Source organism: Camelus ferus, chromosome 16 (genome assembly GCF_009834535.1).
Source record: "Camelus ferus isolate YT-003-E chromosome 16, BCGSAC_Cfer_1.0, whole genome shotgun sequence".
Classification (NCBI taxonomy): Eukaryota; Metazoa; Chordata; class Mammalia; order Artiodactyla; family Camelidae; genus Camelus; species Camelus ferus.
This window is the reverse complement of record NC_045711.1, coordinates 6,473,249-6,500,707: the sequence shown is the minus strand read 5'-3', so window position 1 is coordinate 6,500,707 and position 27,459 is coordinate 6,473,249. Positions and strand designations below refer to the sequence as shown.

The 27,459-nt window shown below is 52.8% G+C and overlaps 1 protein-coding gene and 1 long non-coding RNA gene across 12 annotated transcripts in view; one reads left to right on the top strand and one right to left on the bottom strand.

Moving 5' to 3' along the window:
- Positions 1 to 27,459, top strand: part of MSI2 (musashi RNA binding protein 2) — a 379,910-nt gene that overhangs the window by 305,090 nt on the left and 47,361 nt on the right. For all 10 annotated transcript variants that reach the window (XR_004326623.1, XM_032498440.1, XM_032498445.1 and 7 more), the window contains 2 exons: positions 14,723 to 14,837; positions 23,987 to 24,061. Coding sequence is in view for 9 of the 10 variants with exons in the window: in XM_032498440.1 (XP_032354331.1) it covers positions 14,723 to 14,837; positions 23,987 to 24,061 (190 nt within the window). In the remaining variant the exon portion in view is untranslated. The remainder of the gene's footprint in view (positions 1 to 14,722; positions 14,838 to 23,986; positions 24,062 to 27,459) is intronic.
- On the bottom strand, positions 1,078 to 25,398 carry LOC116669277. 2 transcript variants are annotated; one of them, XR_004326625.1, is made up of 3 exons: positions 25,121 to 25,398; positions 14,312 to 14,315; positions 1,078 to 1,089 (listed from the first exon to the last, which is right to left on the bottom strand). It is a non-coding gene; the product is annotated as an uncharacterized LOC116669277 (long non-coding RNA). The 2 variants fall into 2 exon arrangements; XR_004326624.1 differs by lacking the exons at positions 14,312 to 14,315; positions 25,121 to 25,398 and adding exons at positions 6,928 to 6,929; positions 12,005 to 13,034.

Below are 27,459 nucleotides of genomic sequence, written 5' to 3'. Positions count from 1 at the left end.
CAAGGAGGAGAGGGCTTTTCTTCTGCCCGCTGTTCCAGCAGGGAAACAGAGGCCCGGACGGTGAAGGCACACCGGCCTTAAGGTGTTGTCTGCCGGGTGAGCTGTCCAGACGGTCATTGGAGCTTGGGGGTGGGGAGGTGAACCCCCAGATGACGCAGGGGACAGTCGGGAGGTAGAGGTTCAGCCCCAGAAGGATAACGTGGGCTGGCCTGAAGCCAGAGAAGTTTGCAGCCATTGTCCCCGCTCTTTTGCATATGTCACCTTCTTTTCCACGCAGGTGGAGGCCGTCTAGAGCAGGTGTGGGTAACTGTGTTGAGTGAGGTTGCTATTTTCTTTTGAATCTGGTACTTGTTCTTTAAAAGAATAAACGGAAATCGAAGTGGGCAAGAGGAGTGGGTGGGGGCAAAGTGGTCAGGATCACAGGCACCACTGGAGGTCTCCCTGCAGGTGCCCAGCCAGCCCTCATGGGGACTGGGAGAGGGCAGCAGTAGGTCACCTCGCTGAGCTCCCGTGTAACAGGGCCTGTGATGACCACCTTGTGGGGTTGCCAGGGCCTGGGGAGGTACCACGAGCAAAAGCACAGGGTCAGGCTTGATACACATTAGCTCTCGCCATGGTCCACATCCTCGTCAGGGAAAGAACTTCTCCAGGGAGCTCCCCTCCTCCGGAGAAGGGTGGACTTTAAAGTGCATCGGTAGAGGAACCTGAATCCTGAATTGCTTTGCATCCTGTGATCCTGGTTTCTACTTCTGAGGCCCCAAGAAAAGGAAATGAATTTAAACTGTGCTGTGGACAGAATTCAAATGAGAGCTCGGAAAGGCTCTGAGAACGCAGAGACTGCCAAGCAGAAACACGGGCGGTTGTGAGAATGTACGTAGGAGTGTTTTGTAAACTGGACTATGCTTGGAAACTGTAAAGACAAATCTCCTGGAACCCTTGCAGTCTGTGAATTCAGCAGGAACAGAGAGCTGCACGGCCACCCCCGCCCCCACACATGCCTGGACCTCCCTTCTTCTCATAGTCACTGAGAGGAGAGGGCTCACTGTTGACTAGTCACAAAGATAGGACAGGGATCCAGCTCTTCTGATCCTTAATCAGTACTCAGTACTCAGTACTGGGTACTCCTGTGCCTGGCCCTCAGTAGGCCCCGTGTAAGTAAGTGTGGAATGAACAAGGGATTAGCTGAGGGACCACATGACAGGGAGGCACATCGTAATTCCCAAAGCCGTTTCCCATCTAAGTTGGTGGGTGGATCCCTGGGCATTTTTAAAAATGAGGACCCTTCTCTGATGTCGAGGACAGCCAGCCACAGGCACAGGTGCTTCTGCAGGGAAGCTGGAACCACAAGAACTCTGGCTCCCTCCCCATAGAGGCCTAGCCTTAAGGAGGTCGCCCTCCCGGTGGTGGTGGCAGGGAGATGGGCAAAAGCCTCGCCTGGCACCTCCACACAGAGATCCCACGAATAGCCAGTGTTTTTGAGAGCTAACTATGTGCTCTGTTGGATGCTTGCTTTATGCATCTCTTCTCATTTAATGATCACACATCTGGTGTGGGTACTAATTATTATCCCCATTTTACTGATAAGCAAGGTGAGGCAGAGAGAGGTCAAGCAACTTGCACAGGGCCACACAGTCAGCAAGTGGCAGCACCAGATTTCAAGCCCAGAAAATGAGTAAGCTCATGTTTGTACCCAGTCAGCTGTTTCCCCCTCCAGGCTGAAAGGGACTTGCCAAGTTACCTAACTGGGCTCCAGCCTCCCAGGGTCACTGAGCGCCCCCTCCCACTCAGCCATGCTGTGGCCCCTGTGGTTCCAAGCTCTCCTAAGAGAAGGGCAAAGAACAAGGGCTCTCTCGGGGCCAGATTCCCGACTGGGAAAAAGGACCAAGCCTCTCAGGAGTCCTTGTTGGCCTCAGGCCTCTTCCCCACCCGCCAGAGGCAGGTGAGCACAGGGCTTGAGGGCAGCTGGCTGCCACCCTAGCCCAGGACCCAACCCATGAGACTCAGCCCCTTCCTCCGACCTGGCACAGTTGGAGTGAAGCACAAACGTGGCTCCTTATCAATAAATACACAGACGCGTACACGAGAGCCACCTGGAGGCCGTCCAGAGGGGTCTCCTCCCCAGCCACGCCGGGAACCGGCCAGGGTGCAGTGATGACACCTCCCTCCCACCGCGGGTCCTGATTGAAGCAGCAGGGACACTTGCTTGATTAGTTGCCAACACAGCCTGCCAGGGCCCCCTGGCAGCTGCAGTGAGGGAGGTGGGAATCGACAGAGCCCTGGCCTGGGCCTCCTTGGAGGCCTGGCTCAGTCCCCACCTCAGAGGAGTCGGGAGGCAACACCAGCCTCACTGGGTGAGAGCTCAGGGTGCAGTTAGAAAACTGCCTGGCGGGGGCTCCTCCAGTAGAGCCTTTCCCCATACCTGTGCCACGGCAGGGCGTCGGCGTTCCCCAGGCCCTGTGTTGGCGGTTCACACACGTGCAGTTGTTGTCCCATTGTACAGAGGGGAACAGTGGAGCTCAGAGCCAGGATTTGAACCTGTGTCGCTCTGGCTCTAGCCCTGGCTTCTCCCCACTATACCCTACTGCCACCTTAAGCAAACTTCATCACTGAAAAATCTGGATTGATTTGACTGGTGAGTATAAGGTACAAGTGTCTATTTGCTTTATACAAGGATTACTATAGAATTCCTTAAAAAGTCCTTTTCCTTGTTCCTTTAAGGCGACCTGATTTATGAAAATTGCTTAGCAGTTTGCAAACTCATTAGGAATGCAGTCTCAGGCTCCACCCCTCATGTACTGAATCAGAATCCGCGTTTTGACAAATCCTCAGTGATTTGTGTGCACCTTAGAGTCAGAGATGCACCAGGCAAGGATCACTGCTAATGAGATAATGCAAGAGTTTGGATCATAAATCACGTATCCACTGTCAGCAGGAAGGAACCCGGGAGTGAGGGGCCTGAGGCCTGAAGAGCATGGTACTGGCTAAGCCAGCCTGGCCCAGAATCGCCAGGCCAGTCTGGGTCTCTGGGCACGCCTGTACACCCCATTGTGTGCTCACAGACCAGGTCTCCCGAGGAAGCTCTCAGTGCTCAGGCCTTCCCTGACTTCCAGGGCTTCCGAGACTTGGATCTCGGAGCATTGATAGCAGGTTTGTGAGGATCATCCACTGGGTGATGGGCTAGATCCTTAAGTGCTGTCGCCTGTCCTTGTCCCCAAGTCCTTGTCCCCTGCCGGATCATTTAGAAACACCCAGGACCTTGGAACACGTGGGCCCATGCCTGAACCCCAGACCCACCACTGGTGATCCTGTGACTTGGCGAGCACCTCTCCTGTCTGCACCTCTTTCCTCTCTTGACAGCTCATAGGATGTCCTGGTTGAGTTCCTGGCCCTGGGAGCTCTTGGCCTGTTGGCGGGTATATATAATCTGGAAGCCTTGAAGGGATCAGCCCTCCTGAAAACCCCCTTAGTAAATGCAAGTTTCCTCCATTTGGCCTAAGCCAGGCACAAATTATTTTTTTATAAAGAGCCAGATAATAAATATTTCAGGCTTCCAAAGCTGTACATCTCTGTCACAACTACTCAAATCTGCCATCTTAGTGCAAAATGCAGCCACTGAGGACATGTAAACAATGGCAGGACTGTGTGCATATAAAACCTCATTTACAGAAACAAGTGGCAGCTGGATTTGGCCTGCGGGCCGTAGTTTCCGACTCCTGGCCTAAACCGATATAGCTCAGAGCAGGTGGTCTGCTTATCTCAACAGGTCCAAGGAAAGGCTCTTAGCCAAGTGGTCACCCAGGTTCACTCCTGTCAAGTCAGCATTTTACTAGACAGGGGTTGGGGAGGCAGGGGGAACAGCAAACAGATGTTGGGGTTTGGGGTAGCGGCCTGCAGAAAGGATCAGTGCCTCTTGTCTTAGGGAGCTCCAAGCATTGAGCAGGTGGGGTGTGAAGGAATGTTCAGAATGGGGTGCTGTCAACCCAAGAGGCCTTCCCAACAGAGGTGCCACGACCCCCTCACTGCTGAATGCCCCACAAGGCAGTCACTAATCGCTACTCATTGTGACCTTGGGCAAGTCACGTGGCTTCTGTGCTTTGGCTCCCCGCTCTGTAAGACAGGTAGCGCGACCCCTACCCAGAGACAGCGGGAGTTAGGGCCGGCGAAGGGTTCACCCGGCATAGCGCGCACTATCAGAGAAATAGGTCTCTTAGTGTCTTCATTATCACCACCATTCTCATTATTCTTTGAATCATCTTATTGACAAAGATGTAATTGTAAGGTAAGGCAGTTCTGCACAGATTATAAGTCAGTAAAATGCAGGTGTGCAGACCTGGATGGGTCGGGGACCCGAGTCTCCAGGGCAGGAGCAGGTGAGGTAAGCCCTCTTGATGCTCCAGCTGGCCGTGGTCCTGCAGGAGCGGGAAAGCGCACAGCCTGCAGAGCAGAGCAGAAGGGGCCCGCAGATGGGGTTTTCTAGGTCCTAGGAAACTGACTCAGGCCCTTTGGCTGAATCATCCTTTGGGGGAGTTCTGAAAACCCCACTTCTGAGATCAAAGCCTTGTGGGATCTCAAGCCTGCCACCTTCATCTGGGGCACACTTGGGGGATTAACCCCCTGAACCGGGGCTTCTGGCTGGGAGGAGGCAGGAAGGTGAGAGAGCAAAGTCCTGGGTTGGCCTCTCGGACATGGCACTGTGGTGCTGGACCAGGCAGTCCACGAGGCCCCAGGCTGGGGTTGGCATGGGGTGCTGACCCGTAGCAAAGTGCCCCAGTGATCCAGCATGTGTCCCCTCCCTCAGCTGCCCCTTCTCATCCTGAGGACCGAGAGCTCAGTTGGGAACCAGCCCAAAAGTAGGGGTCGGGGTGTGGGTGACGTGGATGGAATTAACCAGGCTTCTGTGTTCACCATCCTATTTGTAGCATCATTCTCACTCGTAAGCTAATTTTAGCCATCCATTCTGCTTCTGTTACCATTTATAAAATGAGAATGTCAAATGCAATATTAAGCAAGCAGGATGAAGGCAAAAAAAAAAAGGAAATGCCAGGGAGGCACTTAATAAATGAATCTTGTGTTTATGTGGGAGAGGGAGAGGTCTGGCCCTCCAACCCCCAACACGCATGCATGTGCACACACATCCGCACAGGCCGTTTGTGCATCAGCTCTGTTCTTGGAGCAGAGATATCTGTGTGTTGCGGGGGTGGGAGGTGGCAGAGAGGGGAGGCGAGGCTGTGGTGGTTGGGTGGTAAATGTTTGTTGCTTTTTAGGCAGAAGTAATTTGGCCTGCGGGGAGGTGGCCTCCCCATTGCCTGAGTTCTGGCTCGTCTGTCCTTCCTCTGTCCTCTGGTGAGGTCATTGCAGGAGGCTGGGGAGAGCAGAGCATCCTTCTCAGGATCTCAGTGCCCAGGGCCCCTGCGGTTTTCCACGTGTTCTGCCCCTGCCTCCCCATTCACACCACTCATGGGGTGCAGGGGCGGGAAGGGGCCTGGAGGCCCCTGGAAGAAGCTGCTCCCCTTAGCCTGCACCCCTCCTGCGGGGCCTTTTCTTCCTCTGACTGTGCTCACCTGCTCCGCCCGACTTCCCAGGGACGTGAGCTGATGTTCAAGCTGCCCGTTTATTTTCTTCTCCTTTGAATTGAAAAGTGAAGTTAGGCCCCGGGCAGCATCTCTGGCAAAGCCCACCGTGGACTGGGATGGACACCCAGCTTGTGGCAGAATTTAGACACCTGCTGGAGGCTGAGGTGTCTTTTCACTTTGAAATGCCCTTGCAGGTTCCCAGAAATAAAAAGAACAGCTGCTGCTGCCACCATCAGCTCTTCCCCCAAATAGTACGGCCTGGGAAGCTCCCTTGGCGCCCCTTGCTGATGAAAGCAGGAAGACGGGCCTAGGCAGCCGGCAGGTTGGGGAGGTCAGGGAGAAAGTCAGCTGCAGTGTGCCCAGGCCTGCTGGCCTTGGTCGGGGGCGGGGGGGGGGGCACTTTCTCCCTTCTCTGCTCCCCCAGGCTTTGGGATTTACATTTTAAGCACAGACGTGGACTGGCTTAACCACCTTCAAAGACTCACACCTAGGCTCCACGTGGAGGGCAGTCGGGTGTGACCCAGCCAACTCTACCCAGTGTGAGCACTTACAGGATTAGCTGGTTTAATATATCAGCTCACTGCAGCCCTATGGGGCAGGCCCCCCCTGTTACTCTGTTTTACAGATGAGAAAAATGAGGCACAGAGAAGTCAGGCAGGTGGCCCCAGCTGGGAGCTGACCAGTGGGGTGGAGACAGGAAGCCAGGAGCCTTGTCCTCTAGGCTGGACTACAGGGGACCCAGCAAGGCCCTGCCCTTGGATCTGGCCGGGGTAGAAGTCTACGGCGGACACTGGGGCACACGTCTCAGACGGGGTACGGGAACAGCTCCTGTCCACTCCCTGCCCAGACTCTAAACACCTCCGAGGGAGAGCTGCGCCCTAACTGAATCCATCTCTGTGTCCACTCCCAGCCCTGCCTGCTGAGTAGGAGGGGCTGATAGTATGACTGGTTTATGATCTCTTTCACTTCACCGTCACTGATCTTAATAAAATGCTGAGCAGAGGAAACAGTGGATGAAATTAGTTCTGGAAGTGGTGGGGAAATTAATTCTAGAACTAGGATCAGGGATGGCCTTGTTGAAGGAGTAACTTCCAAATGGGCCTTGAGAGCTGGATAGAGGAAGGGAGGGAAGGGCTGGCCAGAGAGGCCTAGAGACGAGGCAGGGGTTTTGAATTGGGGGACCTAGAATTGAATCCTGGCTGTGTTACTATCTGGGTTTGTGACCTTGGACAAATCATTCATCGAAGCCTCTGTTTCCTTTTCTACTGTTACTGTAGGGTGAATCAGGCCAACTCACAGAGTAAGTGGGAGTTGATTAATGGGGGTGTGACAACAGTGGGCATCCTCTGAGGACTCCTGTGTCCCAGCCAGTGTGCTTTACATGTGTTCTGTGTATACGTCATGGACAGATATTCAACATCATATAATGTATGTGTGCAGACACACACATGAGGATGTCGTGACGGTGCCGAGCATGTGGGAAGCTCAGTGAAGAATATGTTCCTTCCTCCCCAGGGTAATGAGTAATTCTGCTGGCCGGAGAGGTGGAGTCAAGATTTTATGTCCCAAGGGGACTCTCAGTGCTTCTCACAAATGGGTCTGGGCCACTCACAGCAAGGGTGTGTCCTTTGAAAGTAGATGTTTCTGCTGGCTGCCTTCAACTCCCGGGCTGGCATTTCCATTTCGGTTTGCACAGTAACCCCTCTTCCTCAGACTCCGTGGGGGTCCCCTATCTGTGGGGGCCCTTTTGCAATGGAACAGGACAAGTTCTGCGGTACAAGTGGGTCCTCTGGTGTGTGGCCACATGCTGGTCCCTGTCTACAAGGGCAGAGCCAGACTGAGATGTCGGGGGAAGGGAGGAGGCAGGGACGGAACACACAACTTCCTTCTGCTTCCTTGCCAGTCTCACTAGCTGAGCATCCTCTCTGCGTTTACAGAGGCCAGAAGAGCTGGCTCCGGGGAAGGGCAGGTATGGCAGGGTGGGTGACACCCTTCCCTGCTGGAGGCAAGGGCTAGGGCTCCCCAGGGCAGCTGCCAGGACTGCCGGGGCGTGGTTGCTGCCACACCCATGACACCACGCTCTCATCCAGCGACATGACGTGCCTGTGCGCTCACGCCGGTCATGAGTCCATCTGGCCTTTGGTCCCGGATGAGTAGAGCGACTTGATGGAATGGGAACCTTGGAACGGGTGTTATGACAGAGAGGAGGTGACCTGACTCCGCAGGTCACTCAGTGAGACAGAGAGCAGTGGGTCTGTCGGTCTGTCTCAGGTGTGCGCCCAGGCTGGGAGGACTGTGAGTCCTGCCTGCCTGCCGCTGGCCAGGGGGACGGAGGTTGTTTACAGGCTTGACATCCCAAGCTTTGTCCTCCTTCAGCCTCTTTCTTCAGCTCTCGCTCCATAGCTGTCTCGCAGGGCCGGCTTCCTTGGGGTGAGCAGTGGGCCACAGAAGCTCGCTGCTGCCGTCTTGAAACTCAGAGTCACAGTTGGACACGGGGTCCCCATCTTCAGTTTGTAGCATCTGCACGTCCTCTAACACATTCTGTAGTCACCATGCTCTCGAGGCCGACCCCGGGCACGGGGCAAGGGCACGGGGTAGGACAGTAGACTCGGCTCCTCCCTGAGGAGCTGGACTTGGGTTTGTCTTCCTTGCTGTGCAGGTTCCGTGGGGTCAAGAGCCCCATGAAGGGTCAGCCCCCTGGAGTCTCCAGGAAGGTTCATGACTGGCAGGGAGGGCCAGAGAGAGTCGCGGGCAGGGGAAGAAAGGCTGTGGCTGGAGACGCCGCAGCAGGGAGCTGTGTGTGATTTCTGGGGTGCGGCTCACCCCTCCTACCTCCCTGGAGAGATTGAATAGCTGCTAGCTGGAGGCAGGACCCCTGCATCTTTACACATGGGTGTCATCGCCGCTTCTGCTCAGAGCCTGAGGACCAGAGGAGATGATCAGCTTGGGGCTTCAGAGAAGCAGTGCTGGCCTGGAGCCCACCGGCACTTGGCTGAGGAGGAGGTGCCACCTCAGTCAGAGGAGATGCTGGTGGTCAGGCATCTGTGTCCTTCCAGAAGCTTCACAGAAAGACAGTGCCCACGGCAGATGCCGCAAGTCATCCTACCTGAGCGCCTGCCTGTCCCGAGAGGCCTGACCCTACAGCCACCCCCCGCCCCTCCTGCCAGCCAGACAGCCCAGGTTGGTCTCTGAGCCGCCGTGGACTTTCATCCTTTGAAATGGTCCCCTCTCTCCCTGGAGAAGTGGATCGGTTCTGACATGGCCTGTCTGGGGTAAGAAGTGGAGCCGCAAACACTGGCCTCTTCAGGCCACACAGAGCCTCCTTGTCCTGGGTGGTAATTCAAGGCCACAGGCACAGGGCTTGGGTTTCCCCAGGCAGAGGCCGGGCCAGGCTTCCCTCCGGGCCCCGGGGCACGTGCTGACTAGGGCCATTTGTGTAGAGACCGAGCAAGAACAAGAGCCTTTTCTCTTCCCAGACCTTGGCGTCTTCCTCAGACTGCCAGCCTCTTCCAAAAGGTGCCCAGCAGGGAGCTTGCCTCCGCGAAGGCTGCGGGCCAGTGGGGTGAGGGCGGCCACTGGGAGTAGCTGCAGGGAAGCTGTCCCCAAAGAAGTTCAGTGCCTTCTCCGAAAGCCAGTGCCAAGCATCTCCCTCCACCACCAGAGACAAGGTGGCATGGGGCCCACTGCCTTGGTTGGGGCATGGCACCAGACAGACCTGGGTTTAAACCCAGCCCCACCAGGCATGGACTGGTTCTGGAACTGCAGGCACCGCATGTGACACCCCTGGGCCTCAGCTTCCCATTCTAGAAGGCGGACACATAGCTATAAAGGACGTCATTGGGCCCACTGGCAACATAAGAATATGGAAGGCAGATTAGATAAAAAAATATTTTATTTATTTATTTTATTTAAATGTCCTGAGTTTGCTAACTATACTGTGCTATGTAAGGAAATGCCTTCATATTTAGGAAGTGCATACCGTAATGTCTGCAAGCTACTCTCCGATGGTTCAGGAAAAAAATACATAGAGTCAGAGAGAAAGAACGTGCAAGTGATAAAGCAGAAGCCACAAAACTTTAACAGCAGGCAAATCTGGGTAGAGGGTGTGCACTGGTTTTCGAGCTATCCTTGCATCTTTCTTACAGGTTTGAAATTATTTCTAAATAGAGAGTTAGAAACAGTAGACCTCCTTGCTGAGTTGCTTTGGACCTTGATGCGCAGGGACACCCCACCCCACTGAGCAGCCTGCAGAGAGTGTCAGAGACCACACGTCACACCCACAGCAGCCTCCGATCCGTCGGCCGCTGCCCTAGCTGTCCGGTCGTTGAGGAGGGTTCAGCCCGGCCGTTCTTCTGAGCCCATCACCGCAGGGCTGCAGGGAAGCCACACCCTCTCCTCCAAGGCCAGTTTGCCAAGCAAAGCAGCATATTTGGAGATTGGAATTTAAAACAGATCCATCTAACCTCTGGGGGGTTGGCACAGCTTTGGGATTTGGCCCCCGGTGTGGGGTTACTTTGTGGCTTTGCCAGCGGTGAAACTTGAAAATGGAGACCCCGTCCTCCTGGTGTGAGCAGTTGGTCACAAGTGGCCTCTGAGGTTTCTTACAAGCACACATCCAGATGGAATTTCCTGCTCAGTCTCCTGCCCTCCACCCAGAATGCTTTCTCCAGCTGCTGGTTGAGTCAGTAGCGATGGCAGACCTGGTGAGAAGCCGTGCAGCTGGGCGCTGAGCTGCTGATGGTGGAGCCTGGAGACCCAGGACTGGGAGATTTCCTTCCTCAGACTCTACCCCCACCCAGAGCTGCCATACTTTGGAGGTGGGTGGTGGGGAGCATTCACCATACATGAGGGGGGTCTTACCATAAGAGGGGCGGTACTGAAACAGCTGGGGCAGGATATCTGATCACCGGGAGAAGCACTCTCATTTTGCTTCTATCTACTGGGGAGCCAGACAGGTGTCTCTGGGGCTGCCCCGGGAGGAGCATCTGTGCCCTGCCTTGCACCCCATGGTGAAGGCAGCCCTCAGTGCCCACTACCCCCAGCCAGCCAGTCACTGAGGGTCCCGCTGTCCTGTCTGCCCACTGCTCTCCGTTGAGATAGTCTTCAAAGATGACCCCTGTGATCTACGCCTCAGCACTCACGCCCTCACCAAATCCAGGCTGGCGCAGTGTAACCGGGAGACCGTGACAGAGGTAACAGTGTGGCCCCGAGGCCGGGTTATAGGAAGCCTGGCCTCTCTGTCTTGGTCCCTTGGGATGCTCATGCTTGGACACTCCCTCTCGGGACTCAGCTGCTGTGCTGGGAGAAGACTGCGTACCATGGAGAAGCCACGATGAACAGTCCCTACCGAAGCAGCGTCCACCGCCCACCAGATGAGGGAAGACGGCAGCCTGGACCTCGTCCGAGGCCAGGCTTCCCCTGGCTCCAGCCCCAGCCACCGTCTGACCACAGCCACATGAGCAGCCACAAGCAAGAGCCCCGCTGGGCCCAGTTAGCGCTCAGAACCACCAGGAAGGATGATTAATTGTTGCTCAGAGCCGCTGCCCAGGGAGACTTTGTTGCACAGCAGTAGGTAACTGGGACAGCGTGCGGCCGGATGACCAAAGTGCATGGAGCTGCAGAGATGGGCTGGTTTCCCCCTGTTTTGGTACTGACTGTAACTCTGGTGTTCTTGCCAAGTTCTCCGGTTTGCAGTGGGAGGGTAGCGGCGGTGGAGGGTGATTCCAATGTGGTCTAACTCGAGAGGCTCCAGAGGCTGACGGGCCCGGAAGTGACAAGGGGCAGGTTGACAGATGAGCACTTGCCTTAATGTTAGGGAACAAGGCAGTCAGGAACTGCTCTTTTCAAAGACTGACGGCTCTTGGACACGGAGCGCTGTCTTACGTGTCTCTGCCCGCCGCTGCCTGGCACTTGCCAGACACACTGAGTTCCCCAGCAGCGCGGCGTTAAGTAGGTGGGATCTCCTTGACCCTAACGAGCATGTAAGTCGCTCTGTGCTCTGTATGGAACATCACTGAGGGACCCGGAAGTGGGGGCAGACCCTGGTCCCTGCACTGAGAACTCTCAGTCTGACGGGGGAGATGAGGCTGCTGCTTGTCTGATGGACGAAGGGCTGGTTTCATTCTCAGCAAGCCCCTGACCTGCTGCAAGGGTACAGGCAGAGAATAGCTATGCCTCTTTCCCCTTTTGTGTGCTTTCTTCATACGAGGTCATCACAGGAGGTGGGGGCTGGGTGGGCAGGCCTCCTGGTTCTGAGAAATCTTCGAGAAGCCTTCAGTGCAGGCCAGGCCAGGCCAGGCTCCCTGGTGCGACTGCTGCCTTGCCCTGTCACTCAAGTGCCCAGGACATGCGGAGGGTCCCCCCCAGAGAGTGCGCATGTCACCGCCCCCGGCCCCTGGGAGCACTCAGGATTGACACGGCGGGGGGTTGACAGAACCCACACAGCCGGGGCTGCCCAGAACAGCACCAGCCAAGACAGAGCAGAATTAAACGGAGCTGCCAGCCCTGTTCAGTGAGAGGAAGAGTAGGTGGGTTTGTTTAAAATACTCCCATTACAGTCAGTTAACCTTTATGTTTCCTAAATGAAAATTGTATAAACCTGAAATTTTCGTTGATCAGGTTGCCTAGAAACAGGCAGCAGGTTTTCATAAGACAATGCAGTAGATTGTCACCGATAGGGCTATTAGGAAGTGAGCTGGTTAGCGTATTATTCTGGATCCCGGTGTTGGCGTTAGGTAATTATCTGTCTGCCTCTGCAGAGCGCACCCATCTTCCCAGACTCTTGCAAATGAGGTTTCTCAGACTGCTTCTGGGTCCAGGGATGGGATCTGGACCCCAGGAGCACATTGTCACCCCCGGGCAGTCTAAAACACCCAGTTCTGAAGATGGCTCTCTAGGTTATCGGTCCCCCGTCTTCTCAGTCTGCTGGCTTTCCGAATAAAGTCATTACTCCTTGCCCCCCAAAATAAAAGACATAAAAGACCCAATTCTGATGAGTTTATTGAATCACCCCTGCCCCCACTTGCTACAGTAATGCTCAGAGCAGAAAACTTAGGGAATAAACAACAGAGACAAAATACACAGTTTAAGTAAAGAACAGAGTCACTCTCTGACAACTTTGATGTGATGTTTTAGTATTTTTCCCCTATGTGATATAAATACTTGTTTATTTTCCACGAAACCACTGTAACTTGCTCCCTCCCATCCGTTGCAGTTAGGGTGACCAACCATTCCTGGTTTGCCCGGGACGGAGGGTTTCCCAGTACCAGCACGTTACTATCGGCACGCTTTTCCATAGCTGCATAGTTTTCAATCTACTTGGATGAGCCAAACGCGGCCTAACTCCCTGTTCTTGGCCATTTGGGTTATTTCCTTTAAAAAGATATTCTAAGTAATGCTTGTGGTGAATAGCCTCTTCCCTGCAGGATAAATGCCTGTAAGTAGGATTACTAGGTCACAGGATGTGTCACTGGTGGCTTTTGCTGTTTCATCAGGTTGCACTCCAGAAAAACACTTTCCGCCCCGACTCCCTATACTCTCAGGGACTGTGACATCAAGTAATTCTTCATCACGGCCAGTGTGGAGGGAGAAAGACAGGCCTTGTTTAGGGACATACGATTCTTCATTAGCCATTTCTGCGTTGCCGGTTCATGTGCTTTACCCATTTCTCTTCGGGGATGTTCCTCTCCATTTAACCTATACAAATATATCAGTCATGAATGTTGAACTACTTTGTCCATTTTTTTTAAAGCATGTATAGTTATCAGTCTTTAAAGCACAAGAGTAATTCCTGTGATCCAGTGTCTTTGAAGAAAGAGGAGTTAATATTTTGGGTAATTAAAGCTTCTCCCTAGCCGTAAGCACTAAAATTTTTTTTTAATGAAAGTCTTTGGACTGAGAATATCTCCAAAATGGATAACCCAGGTAGGTACCTTTTAACATGAAGAATACTGCATGCAGTTTAACTTTTTCTTCATCTCTCCAACACGCTGTGAGCAGTAGTAATTTTCTGTGTGATGGTGACACCCGCAGCAGCTGTTGAGCTATGTGGAGTTTTGGCTCCTATACCGTATGGCCCCAGACTGCTTTGTAAATAAGACACCAGATTCTTGTCTTTGCTCCATCTCTGTCAGGCTGCCAGGGTGTTAGTTTTTGCAGCTTTCAGCACCCTTGCCTTACCCTGCTGCACCCCATCTTCATCAGCAATGGATGGATTACCAGCTATCAATTCTAGTTAAACCCATCTGTAAACTAAAAGCAAGTAAGCACTGAGCGAGGACCTAAGGAACGCTAGTGAAAACAGTGTAGGAACCTCAGCAGACAACACCTTTCCTTACTTCCTGGGGCTTGTGTCAAGTGTCATTAAGGTTGTTAAATAAATGACTTCTGGATGTGAGCAGAATAGGATTAAGAAATTTTGGAGGCACGGGGGGAAACCAAAAGGAAAGATTAGCAGCCACTTGAAGACGGAGCTGCAAAGTGAGACACTAGTAATCTGTGTTGAATCTTATCACGTCCCTCAGGAGTGTGCTGGGGCAGGTTTTATGGAGATGGTGGCATCACCCGCCTAGAAATTTCAAAAATCCAAGCTTCCGGGTCTGTACCTACTGGGATGTGGTTTATGGCAGGTTACACGAGCCTTCTAATGCTCAGTTTTCTCATCTGTGAAATGGAGCTAAGACTCACTGACCTGTCTGTTTACTAAGAGATGGGATCAGATGGCCTGTGTGAGGAGTCACTGACCTGATGGAGCCTGGGAGGAATCTGTAAACACGTAGAGGGCCAGAGGATCACGATGGATTATTACCGGTGCAGACGCACCCCTCAGCCATCGTCTACCTCCTTTCCTCTCACACCTCCTGCGCAGGTTTCAGTTTGAGCTTCAGCCCACACCTGTGCGTCTTCAGCTGCCGCCCTTGCCGCCCCTCCAAACTGCAGCTTATCCTTGTAGGTTTTTCTGAACCAGGATTTGCACAAGTGGTGCGTTTTCTTCAATATTTATTTTGCAGGCCATTTACCTGGCACGGCTATTTTTACAGTGAGTAAGGAGCAAGGCTAAAAATAACCTAGCCAATAACCAGATCAGTTCTGCATTTGACATTTACATGGAATTCATTTGCATCTCATTTGTTCGCCTTTCTGTCTAACAGGTAGAATGTAAGAAGGCTCAGCCGAAGGAAGTCATGTTCCCACCTGGGACAAGAGGCCGGGCCCGGGGACTGCCTTACACCATGGATGCGTTCATGCTTGGCATGGGGATGCTGGGTGAGTCTGGGCCAGACCCTGGGGACTGTGTCACCTTCCAGTTGGACAAACTGCTTTACCTGTCTGGGCCTCAGTTTCCTCTTCTGTTAATGAGGGTGATCATCCCTCTTGCAAGACAGTTATGACCATTAAATGGGCATAGATAGATAGATAGATAGATAGATAGATAGATAGATAGATAGATAGGCAGGCAGGTTGTCCCCTGCCTGGCTCATGGAAGGTACTTGGTATTATTTTCTCTCCTTTCCACTCCCTTTTTCAAAAGGAGGAAAAGTTACTATCTCTGCCTCAGCCCCTCTCTACTGCCTGGGAGTTCTTAAAAGACCGAAGGGCTCCTGGCTGGCTTAACTTGGTGTGGGCTGAGGCTACATCATCTAAAATTTGGGAGAGGAGGGAACGTGCTAAGGGTGGGCGATAATCCTGTCTGTTTAAACGATTAACATTTTTCTCTTGGGGTATCAAAATTTGCATTTAAATGGATGTCTTAAATAACCTGTTTTATTCTTTCTTTGAAAAAAAAAATGATGAAAGACAAAGTGTGTTTGTTCTGACGAAAACTGATCTCTCCTGGCTTTTAGAGAAATTGAGTTGCATATTATGCCCCTTCCTTAAAGGTATTTCTGTTCGTCCTGCGTAGATAATTGAAAATCTTGCCGCTTAAGTGGCATGAAAGATGGAGAAAGCAGTGGAGAGGCATGGTGGTGTGGGTCGCAACAGTAATTAGAAATTTCAAGGCGAGAGAACGGTATTTTAGTGCAAGTTATTGTGTGTCAGGAAAAGACTAATTAAATGGGATAAATGGTAGTTAATGGTGAAATTCCATTCAGGCACACGGTCTGTCTAGTTTTAATGGGTTTCATTTGGTTTGACGAAGAGTCCCTCTTCTATATTGTTTGATAAGCTCTTTATGTATTTTCAGATTTGCAGCTGTTTAAATCATTCCTGGCTCAGTTTTAAATTTATTAAATTTTTATTGGTTTTATAAATTCTTAAGAAGAATTATATCTATTTGTCTGAAGAAATAACAAGGCAGGTGAAGTTATTTTGAGGAACTTAAAAAAAAAATTGGAAAGAGATGCTATGAGAAAATGGCTGAAATGTTACTTCTTAAATTAATTTTTTAGCTTGAACAGAGTTTCAAAGAAAATTCCTATTGTAATTCTTTAAAAGTTAGCCAGATGATTCTAACACTTACCTGGAAGGAGAAACACATGAGAATAAATAAGAAAATGTTGTAAAAAGAGAAATGAGAGAAAAGTAAGTTTGACCAAATATCAGAACATAGCACAAAGCTGCGGTAATTAAAATAGTATGATATATAGGAAGGCACCTGTTGATAGAAAAAGTTAAAGAGCCTAAACTAAGTGTATTTCTACATATTAGTTTAATTACTATAAAAAAATTAATTTTAAAAACATCAGTGAGGATTGTCTCCCAGTTGGCTATAAGGCACCTTGAATAGCTCTTGCTCTAAAAGATAATTTATATGTGACCTTTAGCTTATGTTGTATAACCTGAAGAATCTCTGAATGGATTACTAGTTTCAAAATTTAAAATCAAACCTTAAAGAAAAGAGTTGAACCCCTTACCACCCACTGGCTTTTGGAATCTTGAATTTTAAATGATGAGTATGAAGTCCGTAAGGCATGAAATGAGAAACTTTTGGGGATCCAAATCTTCAGGAAGTGCCTCCACCTTTCTGCATCTCACTTGATACCCTTCACTTGCTGGGGAGGATGAACTGGTTTTCCCCCCGCGGAAGCAGACGTGTGGAGCGAAGCCAGCTCACTCATCTCAGTTGCCAAAAAGCAAAGGTGTGGCCGCTGTGTTCTCCCCAGATGCCATGCAAGGGCTTGGGGCTCCAGAGACCAGTGGTGTCATAACAGGAGCCAAGGCAGGGGCCTCGTTGACTGCAGGAGACATTCAACAGCAAATAGTTCTTGAGTACCTACTTGCGTGCCTGGCCCAAATGTGGGCCCTGCCTTTTTGGAGCTTGTGGTCTAGTGAGAGAGATGACACTTACCAGCTCATCATGCAGCTATGTAATTGACCGTAATGGAGAGAGTTATAGGGTGCTTTATGGGCACACAGTGAGGAATGGAAACCAGTCAGGAGAATCAGAGAACACCTCCCTGTGGAGGTGACATCTCAGCTGGGATGAGGATCAGAAAGCCAAGGGCCATGCAGACAGAAGGAATAGCTTGGAATGGGAGGGTCTGACAGGGCTGCTGTTGGGGCAGGTCCAGGCAGGGCGTGTGTGAGGAGGGGTGGTGGCGGAGGGGCCCCAGACTGGCTTTGACCACGGCTGGGAGTGGGCAGACCTGCGTGGTCCCTGTGCTTCTCCAGACAGCATCTGATTGGCTCCTGCTCGTGGAGGATGGGTAGGTGATGAGTACCAGGTGCTTACTCATCTGCTGCAACTTTGTTCTCTCACGTTTCAAGTGATGACTTCCCTGAGCTGCAGTGAAGAGGCAGTAGTTATTGGTTGCGGTTGAGTCTATTAGTTCTTGAGTTACAACCTCCCCCAGCTCACCTCCATCCCCCATACCCCTGCCGCTTAAGGGTTTTGCCTTTTGCCCACGTAGCGCTGGTTGAGGCTGCCACCAGGCAGAACCCCTGTGCCCCAGCCAGCCCTGCAAAGGTCACAGAGGGTCTCGTCCCCTGCCCCCCCCCCCAGCAGGCAGGGAGCTCTGCGGGTGGCACTGATGCTGTTGGCCTGGCTCCACCACGGTGGACCATGGGAAAGAGCTCGGGACTCTGGACTCAGGGGATCTGGACTTCTCACTTTGTCAGCTATGTGACTTGGGGCCAGTGACAGCCTCTCTGTCCTTAGGGACAGAGGGATATGGGAACCCTCAACTTCATGGGGCTGTTGAGGATAAATGAAACTGTATTGTGCCCAGTCAGTGCTGAATTTCATCAAATTCAAACTGCCATGGGTGGTAAAATGCACCTCATGTACCATTCGGAAAGAAAAAAACACATGCTGTAAAAATACATTGACTGTGAGATAGATCCCACTTTTCAGGATATTAAAATATGAAAAAAAAAAAGTGTGTCTTCCCATCAATGATAAACTCAACCTGGAAGCTGTTATTCGTAAGGTACTGGGGAGCCCTGAGCAACTCACCTCCCAAGTAGGTGTCTGGCATCCTGCCACTTGGGATCTGTTTCTGCCAGTGACCAAGAACATGACTAGACCTTCAGGTGTGACTTGTGCCGTGGTACCTGCAGCCTCCTTCTTGGTTCAGATCCCAGCCAAAGAAGTTGGATTATCTTTGAATTCCTCCCCCCCCCCACAAGATCCGTGCACAGGACTCCAGGCTTCATCAGCCCCCAGCCCTCCTGAATCCCCCAGCTACTATGTTGAGGCCATCGCCTCCTGAGAGGTCCCAAAATGTGCCTCGAGTCAGGAACCAGCTCAGCCTGAGGTCCAGACAGAAGGGGGAACAGACCAGCACCCAGGGAACAAACACACAGTCTGTTTGGCCCGTTGCCTCCCCAGCCAGGCTGGGCTCTCCGCCAAGCCTTCTCTGATGCACTTGCCAGACACTCCCAGGGCTGCCCTCCATTTCGCCCACTGGCACAGCTTGGCCCCTTGGTCCTCTGGACTCTGGTGGGGAGAGTGCCATCTGTGGCGCTGTGACTGGAAAGGGGTGCTTCTTGCTTCTTCCCTCTAAAGTGGTGGCATCAAGCTGAGTCTAATCCTTTGGGAGGTGGCCTGACATGACCCCATCAGTCACCTGGGTCCCTCCCTCCCTGGAGCACCAGGCCTGCATATCAGTCCTAGAATCACTGCCATCGCCACCACCACCAATCTGGCTGATGAACTTGGCTCACGCAGAAACACATTTTTTTTAAGTTCATGGATGAGATGAGGTTTCGGTGATTTCAACTTTCATTGCTGAAGGAGCAGAAAAATGTATGACACAGGTAGGGATTTTCAGAAGTGAGACTACAAACCATGAAAGCGTTTAAATCCATTCATTCAACAGATATTAATTGAGTACCTACTAAGTGCCAGGCCTTGTTCTGGGGCTGAGCATGCAGCAGAGAGTGAGGTCTCTGATAGCGGGGAGCTGACAGTCTAGTGAGACAACAGACACACTGGTCTATAAATGACTTGGAAACTGTGGAACTAATTTTTAAATACCCTGTAAGATTTTCCTCATACTTCAGGAGGTCTCGTCAAAAGGAGGGTGATGAGTGTGTAGTCACGTAGTGATTCTTTCTTGATCTCTCTCGATATGGCTGCAAACGTCCTTGGGAGGAAACCTACAGCTGTTGTAGTTTTAGCTTTCATAGCCTTTGACAGAATCATAGAATAATCAGCCCGATGGGAATTCCTTTAAGAAAATGTAGGAGTGAAGAGGGAGAGTCATCCTTAAGCCAGTTCTCGCTGCCTTTAAGCTGGACAAAACCAGAATCAAGTAAGACCCTCAGGGAAGGTATTTTTGCAGCCCTCAGACTTGGTTCAGTGCCTCACAGCAGCAAAGAGGTGCCCACGGTGACCCGGCCCCATGCGCTAGAATCTCTGGTTTTTCTTAATGGAAGTGGACTTAATAAAAGCAAACACGATTATTGTTGATACATCTGATTCCTCTTGGCCTTCTCTGCCCTCAGCCACATAATCCTACTGCCTCTAATTGTCTTGACCTCATTGGGCACACACTATTTAATGTGTTTGATGCCAGTGGTAGAGAGATACCTCTTTGCTGAGGCCCGGAAGTGGAGAGACACTGTTGACCAGCTAAAGAGAGCCAGAGGCATTCTTACTAGCCCTCAGGCTGAGAAGCCCCTGTGAAATCCTGTCCCAGTGTTCCCTGACATTAAGCCCCTCTGAAATGAAAGTAAAAAGAAAAAAAAAATTTTTTTTTATAGCTCTGGACGGGATGAGGAGCTATAATCTGCTGGCATTCACTGATCAAAAGGAGATTGGCTAGAACATACGGCCACATGCCTAGACTCATTTGTCATTTTCAATTGGGATTTATCTTCCCCCCAAATATCTGTTGAAGTCATTCCCAGGGAAGTCTCCGTTTGTTCAGCTGTTTGCTGGTAAACAGAGGAGACTCAAAATTCAGCTCTTTGTTTTCCTTCTAGCACAGCACAGTCCACTAGAACTTTCTGCGATGATGGAAAGATCCTGTGTGATGTGTAAGATTCCAGGATGGTCACCACTAGCTGCCCGTGGCTGTTGAGCATTTAAGATGTGGCGCGTGCATCTGAAGAACTCAAGTTTTCTTTTTATATAATTTAAATTAAGTCAAAATGTAATGGGACAGCACAGGTCTGGAGGAGCCCCTGCAACTCCGGATGCTTCTGGGGGCCCGAGCATCTTTGTAGACTTTGGCCTGGGAAGGGCTCTTGGCACCTGGTGTTGCATCAGTATGCAGCCCTCCTAGAGCCGACATGGTGCCCCAGGTAACGCTCTGCACACCATGCGGCAGGTTGGTCACATGCTGGCCAGCTCCCTGCATAAACAGCCCTGTCTCTTGTCTCTTTTAAGTCAGGGGCCTGGTGGGAGCAGCTTTCCATGACTGAGTAGCTGAGTAACAGAGCCCGGGAGAGGATGTCACATGGTGTCTAGAATGCACACATCTTTTAAGGTTGGAGCAAAGCACTAGAACCACGATTCTGAGAACTCAGCCAGGATCCCCAAAAAGGGGGCCCCAAAATGAGCTGCCTGGCAAATTCAGATTCTCTTATTGATTTCTGATTTTCCTTTTTCTTCCACAGTGGGAGGCTTGTCTGTAGGAAAGGGGGCCATCCACGCAGAAGGCTTGGTTTTTTTCTCTTGAGTGACAAGAGATAATTACTGTGGGATTGATCAGGCATCCAGAGTACTGGAGCAGATAAATGGTGCAGTGGCCAGTGCAGGAGGGGCCCGGCTGCTAATGGAAGTGGCAGCTGGGTCATCTCACCGTAATGTGGCTTGATGGAGCGTCCGCGTGGGTCTGCTGTAATGTGCTATTGATATGCAGCCAGCCAGTTTCCCCCGTGTGGCTGGGGCTGTGAGCCGCTCCAGCAGAGCTGGGCTGCACAGAAGTAAATGAAGAGGAAAATTGAAGTAATGTTGTATTATAAATTTATGATTTCATCTGCCTGACCCAGAGGATGCTCGGCGATGGGGGGCGGGTGGTGGAGCTAAGATCTCCCACTTGGGCAGATGCCAAATTCTCACTTTGTAGTACAGGAGACAATATTGACGTGTCGGGAAGACAGGGGTGATGCCCCAGATTGGGGTGAACTTGACCATGCTTTTCTTCCTTCCTGTTAAAGACTCTAGAGTGCGCCCAGAAGAAAGCAGATACAATGGAATTGTACTGGTGACCTGAATCAGGGAGGGACTGGGTGGTCCACTGCCCTCCGCCCCACCCGCCCTTTAGGGAGTCTCGAAGGTGGCACAAGGGCTTACGCTTTTGCTGTCACATTAACACTAAAATATTTAAGACCCCCAGTGCTAGCATTAGAGGCAAAGGAGTCATTTTTCATTAGGAAAGCCCCTAGGCAGCAGTGATCTGGCTGTTTGCATATAATCCGTTTACCAATATTGTTGAAATAATGGTAAGAAATCTAGTGCTGAAAGATCTGATTTGATAGCAGGTGATTGATTTGGAGAACTGGGCTGGCCAGCCATGAAATAAATACCTAGGAAGGAGCCAGGACGTTTGTGTCCGGTCAAGGCGCCTGAGTCTCCATCTCTGTCCCTCTTCTTTGTCCCTCTGTCCCTCTTCTTCCCCCATCAGGTGCCAGAGCTCAGCGTCTCACTGGGGTCTGTCCCTCTGCAGCCAGGCCAAAGCTGCCAGGTCACCCTCCTGCCAGCTATGCTCTAGTGCTGGGAAGCTCATGGGGAGGAAAAAGCAGCAAGCCCTTTTTGAGGTGTAAATGCAACTGAATTGGCCAGTGAGTTGTGACTGCAGATTTGAGAGGGCTCTGGTGGAAGCAAGAGAAAGGAGCCATAGCTGGTCTAGTTGAGAATGGGGGCCCATCAGTGCTGCATGGGACCTGCAGAGCCTTCTACAGATTGGAAGGCTGAAGCTCCCAGAGATAAAGGGAGAACCCCAGTGGCATGGCCTCGGGCCAGAGGCAGGGCTGGAACCTGTCTCCTGATGTCCAGTGCAGCCAGCTTCTGTCCCAGGTCTGATGACAGATCCTCGGGTCAAGGCAGAAGCTATGACACCAACAGACACAGGGAGGAGAGTGAGAGTGGGTCCCATCTCTGGGCCTCTGGGGCTAAAAGCTCTGTGAACAAGCAGCAGGAAGACCAGCAAGCTAACTCAGCCAAGCTGGGATGTGATGGATGATCCTGGCCTTCAGCCCTCCCTGCAGGGTCAGAACATGCTTGTGACGTGTGAGAGTCCACCTTGGAGGTGAATGATGAGCCCCCCCAGGGCCTGTGCACAGGGTGTTTAAGTTACTGTGTGGAACCACGGAGATAACATGTGGAAAGATGCCACCATCAGCCTTAGGGCTGGAGCACGTGGAGACTGCCCCAAACGTACCCATCAGGGCAGCCTCCTACCAGCATTTTGGTGACAAAGCAACAGGAACAACTCTGGCCACCGTAAGAATCAAAGAAGATCATTGGAAGGAAGAATGGGGAACAGGCAGGAACTGGGGAGCCGGGTGGTCAGCCCAGCCCAGCCAAGGGACAGCCTAGGAATGACCTGGTCAGGGGGCCACTGTTGCCACCAGTGGGCGCTGGGTTCTGCTGCTGACACCAGAATAGATTCTGAACTGCCTCTGCCCCAGTGGCCCCAGTGGACCCTGAGGAGGACTTCCAGTGGCACAACCCAGGTTCACGGTCAGCTTCCCAGCTGCCAAGCCCGGCAAGAGCAGGAGGGAGGCGTTTCTGCTTCAGTGATGGGAGGCAGGCCTCCCTCCAAGACTCAAACACCAAGAAGGGGGTTCAGGCACGGGGCAGCCGGAGACAACCACGGGCGCCCACCTCGGAGGCCAAAGCAAAATTCAGGCTGGTAGTGGGGGTTGCAGGGCAGGCACTGGGTTCTGCCGCTGACACCAGAATAGATTCTGAACTGCCTCTGCCCCAGTGGCCCCAGTGGACCAGGGCAGGTGGGAGGGTGGCCAGGATGGTGTTTTACCAGATTGTGATTCCTGTACATTGAGTTCAGGGAGGCAAAGAGAGCTTGGCAGGCTGGAAACGGGGGTATTAGCTGTGGATCTCCTGTGGCCAGTGGGATTTCAGTCCTAGAAGGCTACCCCAGCTTTCTCTGTTGCATGAATCAGGGGGCCGGGCATGAAGAATGAGCGCCTGAGTGGACACGGCAAAGGGTGGAGCTGAAGAGGCATCTCACGAGGGGTTTGTGACAGATCAGAGAAGACCACAGGAGCACCAGAATTTGCCAGTGTCTTCCTCTGCACCCCATGCCCAGTCCAGCAGCAGTTTCCACAAACAGTCCTCAGTTGGCCAGTCACCCCCCAAGTTACCTGCTGAGACAGATGCCCCAAAGAAACATGCTCGCTGGGAAGTGCCTGTCGCGGCTCGAGGCTCTGGGTTAGGGCCTTGCTTCGTGGTGTGTGCTCAGTACAGCCAGGCTCTCACCATTCTCCCAGGGCCTTGGGAAGGTCCCGGGGAGTGTCCCTGGTGGGACATGGGACCCGGACCCCTCCTCCCCCGGCTGTGGCTCCCTAGGCCCAGTGTTTCCCCAGAGGCAGAGGTTCAGCCCCAAGTTTTGCCCCTGAAATGTGACCCCCACGTACTCGTACTCTGTCTGGTGCTGGTGCTCCCCTCTGCCGCGTCAGGAGGAGGCACGACAAGGACTTTAATCTCCTACTGTCAATAGCTTTAAGGTAAAGTACATTCAGGGGAAGCTCTGCAAATGTCAGCGCCAGGCGCAGGCCTGGGATCCACAGCTAATACATGGCATTTACTCTGCAGGTTCAAGAAAGTCCGTGGGCTTTGGGGGTCTCTCTGCCCAAATACAGGCTAATCACCAGCAGGTTGACAGCAGTGCCCCCAGCCACAGGCGAGGGGTTACCTAGGCCCTGGGTAGACCCTCGCGGGAGACAGATCATCTTGTGGAGGAAAATAACTCAGGCTGTTCCTCACTCCTGCCCTCCCTGGGACGTCCCCCCACCCGAGGCAGCCGCACTAACCAACCGTGGTCTTTCTCTCTGTGTTCAAGGCTACCCCAACTTTGTGGCAACCTATGGCCGAGGCTACCCCGGATTTGCTCCTAGCTATGGCTATCAATTCCCAGGTGAGTGGCTTGGGAACACGGGAGCTGGGCTGCACTGGGGGGCAGGGGGACCCCTAACGAGAACCCACGCATACATACATCCATTCACTAAGCAACCTACAGGTGCTGAATTTCAAATTCACCTGCATCCGGGGTCAGGATGCAGCCCTGTTTCTGATGAAATGACGTGTTTCACTGGTGCCGAGAGGGAGAGGGGAGGAGAGGGAAAGAACTGAAGCAGGACCCTGCCCTCTGCTCCCTCTCTTCTTTCTCTTCTGGGTTGTCTCTCCCAGGGAGGGGATGGAGCTCTGAGCCCAGGGTCCGCCTGCCCCCTGTCTAGACCCCATCTTCCTTCCCACTCCCTCTGGTTCCGGTGCCCTTCTGACGTGCGTGTTGGATGTGCTGTTGGGTCTGGGTCTGCTGTCATCCTGGGGTTTGGGGCTGGAAGGGTTAAATGCTCCCTTCTCTCCATGTGGGCTTCAGAGACTCAAGGCAGAGCCCCCAATGATGCCCGCTCAAATGCCCAGGCTGCTCCAGGTCCCGTGTCACGGGGAGTCATGGGACCCTCACCCGAGGTGGGCGTGGTCCTGCAGCAATGGGGGAGGGGGAGGGGGAGAGCTGAAGGAAGTGATGTTTTATGGGCCTTTGCTCTTCCCCTGAGGGGGCCCGCCAGCCTGTCCTAGACCCCGAGTACAGCGTGAGTATATTGGGTGCTTGAGGGCGTCTGTGTTGTAAGGACAGCTGGGCTTTCTAGAGAAGGCACTAGGAACAGAGTTTTGTCCTCTTGGCTTCTGTGCTGTGGGAGGGGGCTCCACAGGGGCTGGGCTTCCACTCCTGGCTGGTCGTCCCGCCAAACCTGGAGGCCTGGGAGCATCAGCCTGAGATGCAGGGCAGCAGGGGGCAGGGGGTGTGGCCCTGGGAGGTCAGGGCGAGTGGTGTGTGAGGGGCTCAGCCCCACATGTGCCTCACACTGAACTTCGGAGTAGGGAAGGGTGTGTCTGGGAGATCAGGGGACATTTTGGACACTTAGAGCCATGCCCTTTTGGGGAAAGATCGTCAACCAGCAACAGAAGCCTAGACTCTTGTCCTGCTGCCCATGGCCACAGGCAGGTCACCCAGCATCTCTGGGCCTCTTTTCTGTCTCCTGTAAATGAGGGCTTTGGGCGGTCTGGTCGCTGGGGTCTGTGCCCCTTTCTGATTGGAGAGGGAGGGGAATAAGGATGGCAGGTACCATAGCAGAAGTTCAGGTGTAGGAGTATGAGCGGGGGAACTTCCCCACTAGTGTGTCCCCTGGGGCTGGGCAGTTTACCCACCAGGATGGGGCCCTCAGCAAGCATCCTCAGCTGCTCCAAGGGAGCCCTGCCCATCGCTTCTACAGCACGTGGCTGCTCGAAGCAGGACAGCAGGCACACAAGCAGGGAAGCCAGCACCGGGCCAGGCGTGGTCTGCATCTCCGTTAGATCTTCCCATCGACAGATGAGGGCCCTGAGGTCTGGAGAGGGAGGAACCCCTGTTCAAGGGGACACAACCAGCAAGAGGCAGGGCCAGGATTTGGACCCAGGTGGTCTGGGTCTTAACAGCCACACCCCATCATCCCTCTAGCCTCCATCTGTCCAGTATGATCACACTAGCCACGTGCAGCTACTCACATTTAAATTGGAATTAATTTAAATTAAGTAAAATGGAAAATTTAGTTCCTCAGCCGCACTAACCACATCTCAATTACTCAGCAATCACATGTGGCAGGTGGCCACTGCCTGCACCGAATACAGAACATTTCTACCACCACATACAGTTCCGTCGGATGGTGCTGTTCCAGAGTACAAAGAGAGGTGTATTATGATGAAGGGTGCTTGGTTCCCCCACACACATGCACGCGTGCACTGCCTCTCCTGGGGAGACCTTCCATGTCACCATCCCTGTTCTTTATTCTTTGTCTTGCTCAGTACAGAAGCTGGTGGTAGTTTGAGGGAAGCCTTTCCTGTCCCCTCTTCCCCTAGCTTCCTCTCCAGAGGACAAGAAGATATGCAGGGTCATACATCCCAGGTCACTGAGAGCACCTCACTGCTCTGCATCTTGGTGCAACCAGCCTCCCTTCACAAGCAGATTGCCATTGCCCCTCAATATGGCACTAGTTCCAGCAGGCAGAATTAGGGATCCTAACGTGGGATAATTTGGGGGTGGGTGACTAAGTGGACCCCATGCTAAGGCTGCCATCTCAGCTGAGAACCAGCCCAGGAAACACCTGTTAGAACTCTGTCTCCAGGCCTGCAACCTTGGGTCTGCCCTAGACAGACATGTATGCAGGACAGACAGAGATGCAAAGTGACCAATCGAAGCTGGGTAGAATGAGATGGGGTCCCCATGTACCCAGCCCTGCTTCGTCATAAGCCGGGACTTTGGGAAACGAGCTGGGGGTGGGGGGAGGGGGTCAAGAAACATGGAATGGGCTTGGGGGTGACTATACCCGGGGCCCATCTGTTTATCACTGTCACCAACTCCTGCAGCTTAATGCAATCAGCTAGGTTTGAATAGGACAGAAATCAGACATTAAGGTATCCAGACAGAGGCTGCCTGGCCCATGGAACTTGGCTGCTCCGTTTCCTCTTAGCCATCAAACTCCCCGTTCCGATCCATCCGACACACACCTTGGAAGCCTCTGGTTTCTTCTCACCAATGGCCACAATGGGGCCATCAGTGGCCACAAGAGTAAGGCCACCTGCTCTCAGGGAGGGTCAGGGTGTGGAGTGGCCCTTGGCGGGGCAGGGGTAGGCAGTCGCTGGCCTTCACCGCCCTCAGCCCTCCCGAAGGGGCCAGGCTGGTTTCCAAGCCGGACCCTGGAAGAGTGGCCTCCTGTGGAGAGGTGGCTCTCTCTGCTGTCAGGGCCCTTCCAGCAGCCGAGGGTTCTAGACCACAGAGCATAGGTAGGCCCCCTGTGGTTTCCATACAAGGCTTCCGTCAGGAACCAAGCTGGAGCCCTCCTGGAGCCTTGGCCGCAGGGGCAGGGCTGGGGCAGGGAAGCTTTGGAACATCCTGACCTGTGTCTCTTGCCTCATGCCAGCAAAGAATGCCTTCAGTGGGTGTGCCCTTCTGGCCGGGGTGCAGAGGGGGGGCTCCCCACTCCGCCCTCTCCTCAGCCCTGTCAGGGCGCCGCTGACCCCGTGAGCCACTGACATCAGCGCAGCTGTCCCGTCACCACCAAACCGTGCCAGTGTTTTTTCTTTGTGGTCTTTCTTTCCCACGTCCTCAGTGGTGCCCACCTCACCCGCGTCCCACTGCCTAGTCTCTAGTGTTGTGGGTACATCCTGAATCCCATCACAGCCCTTCCTGAATCCATCACCTGTGGGGTGATGCGAGGTAGTGAAGCAGGACCCCAGTCCTGGAGGCTGCCGAAGTCTCGCTCCTGTGTCTTCACCACA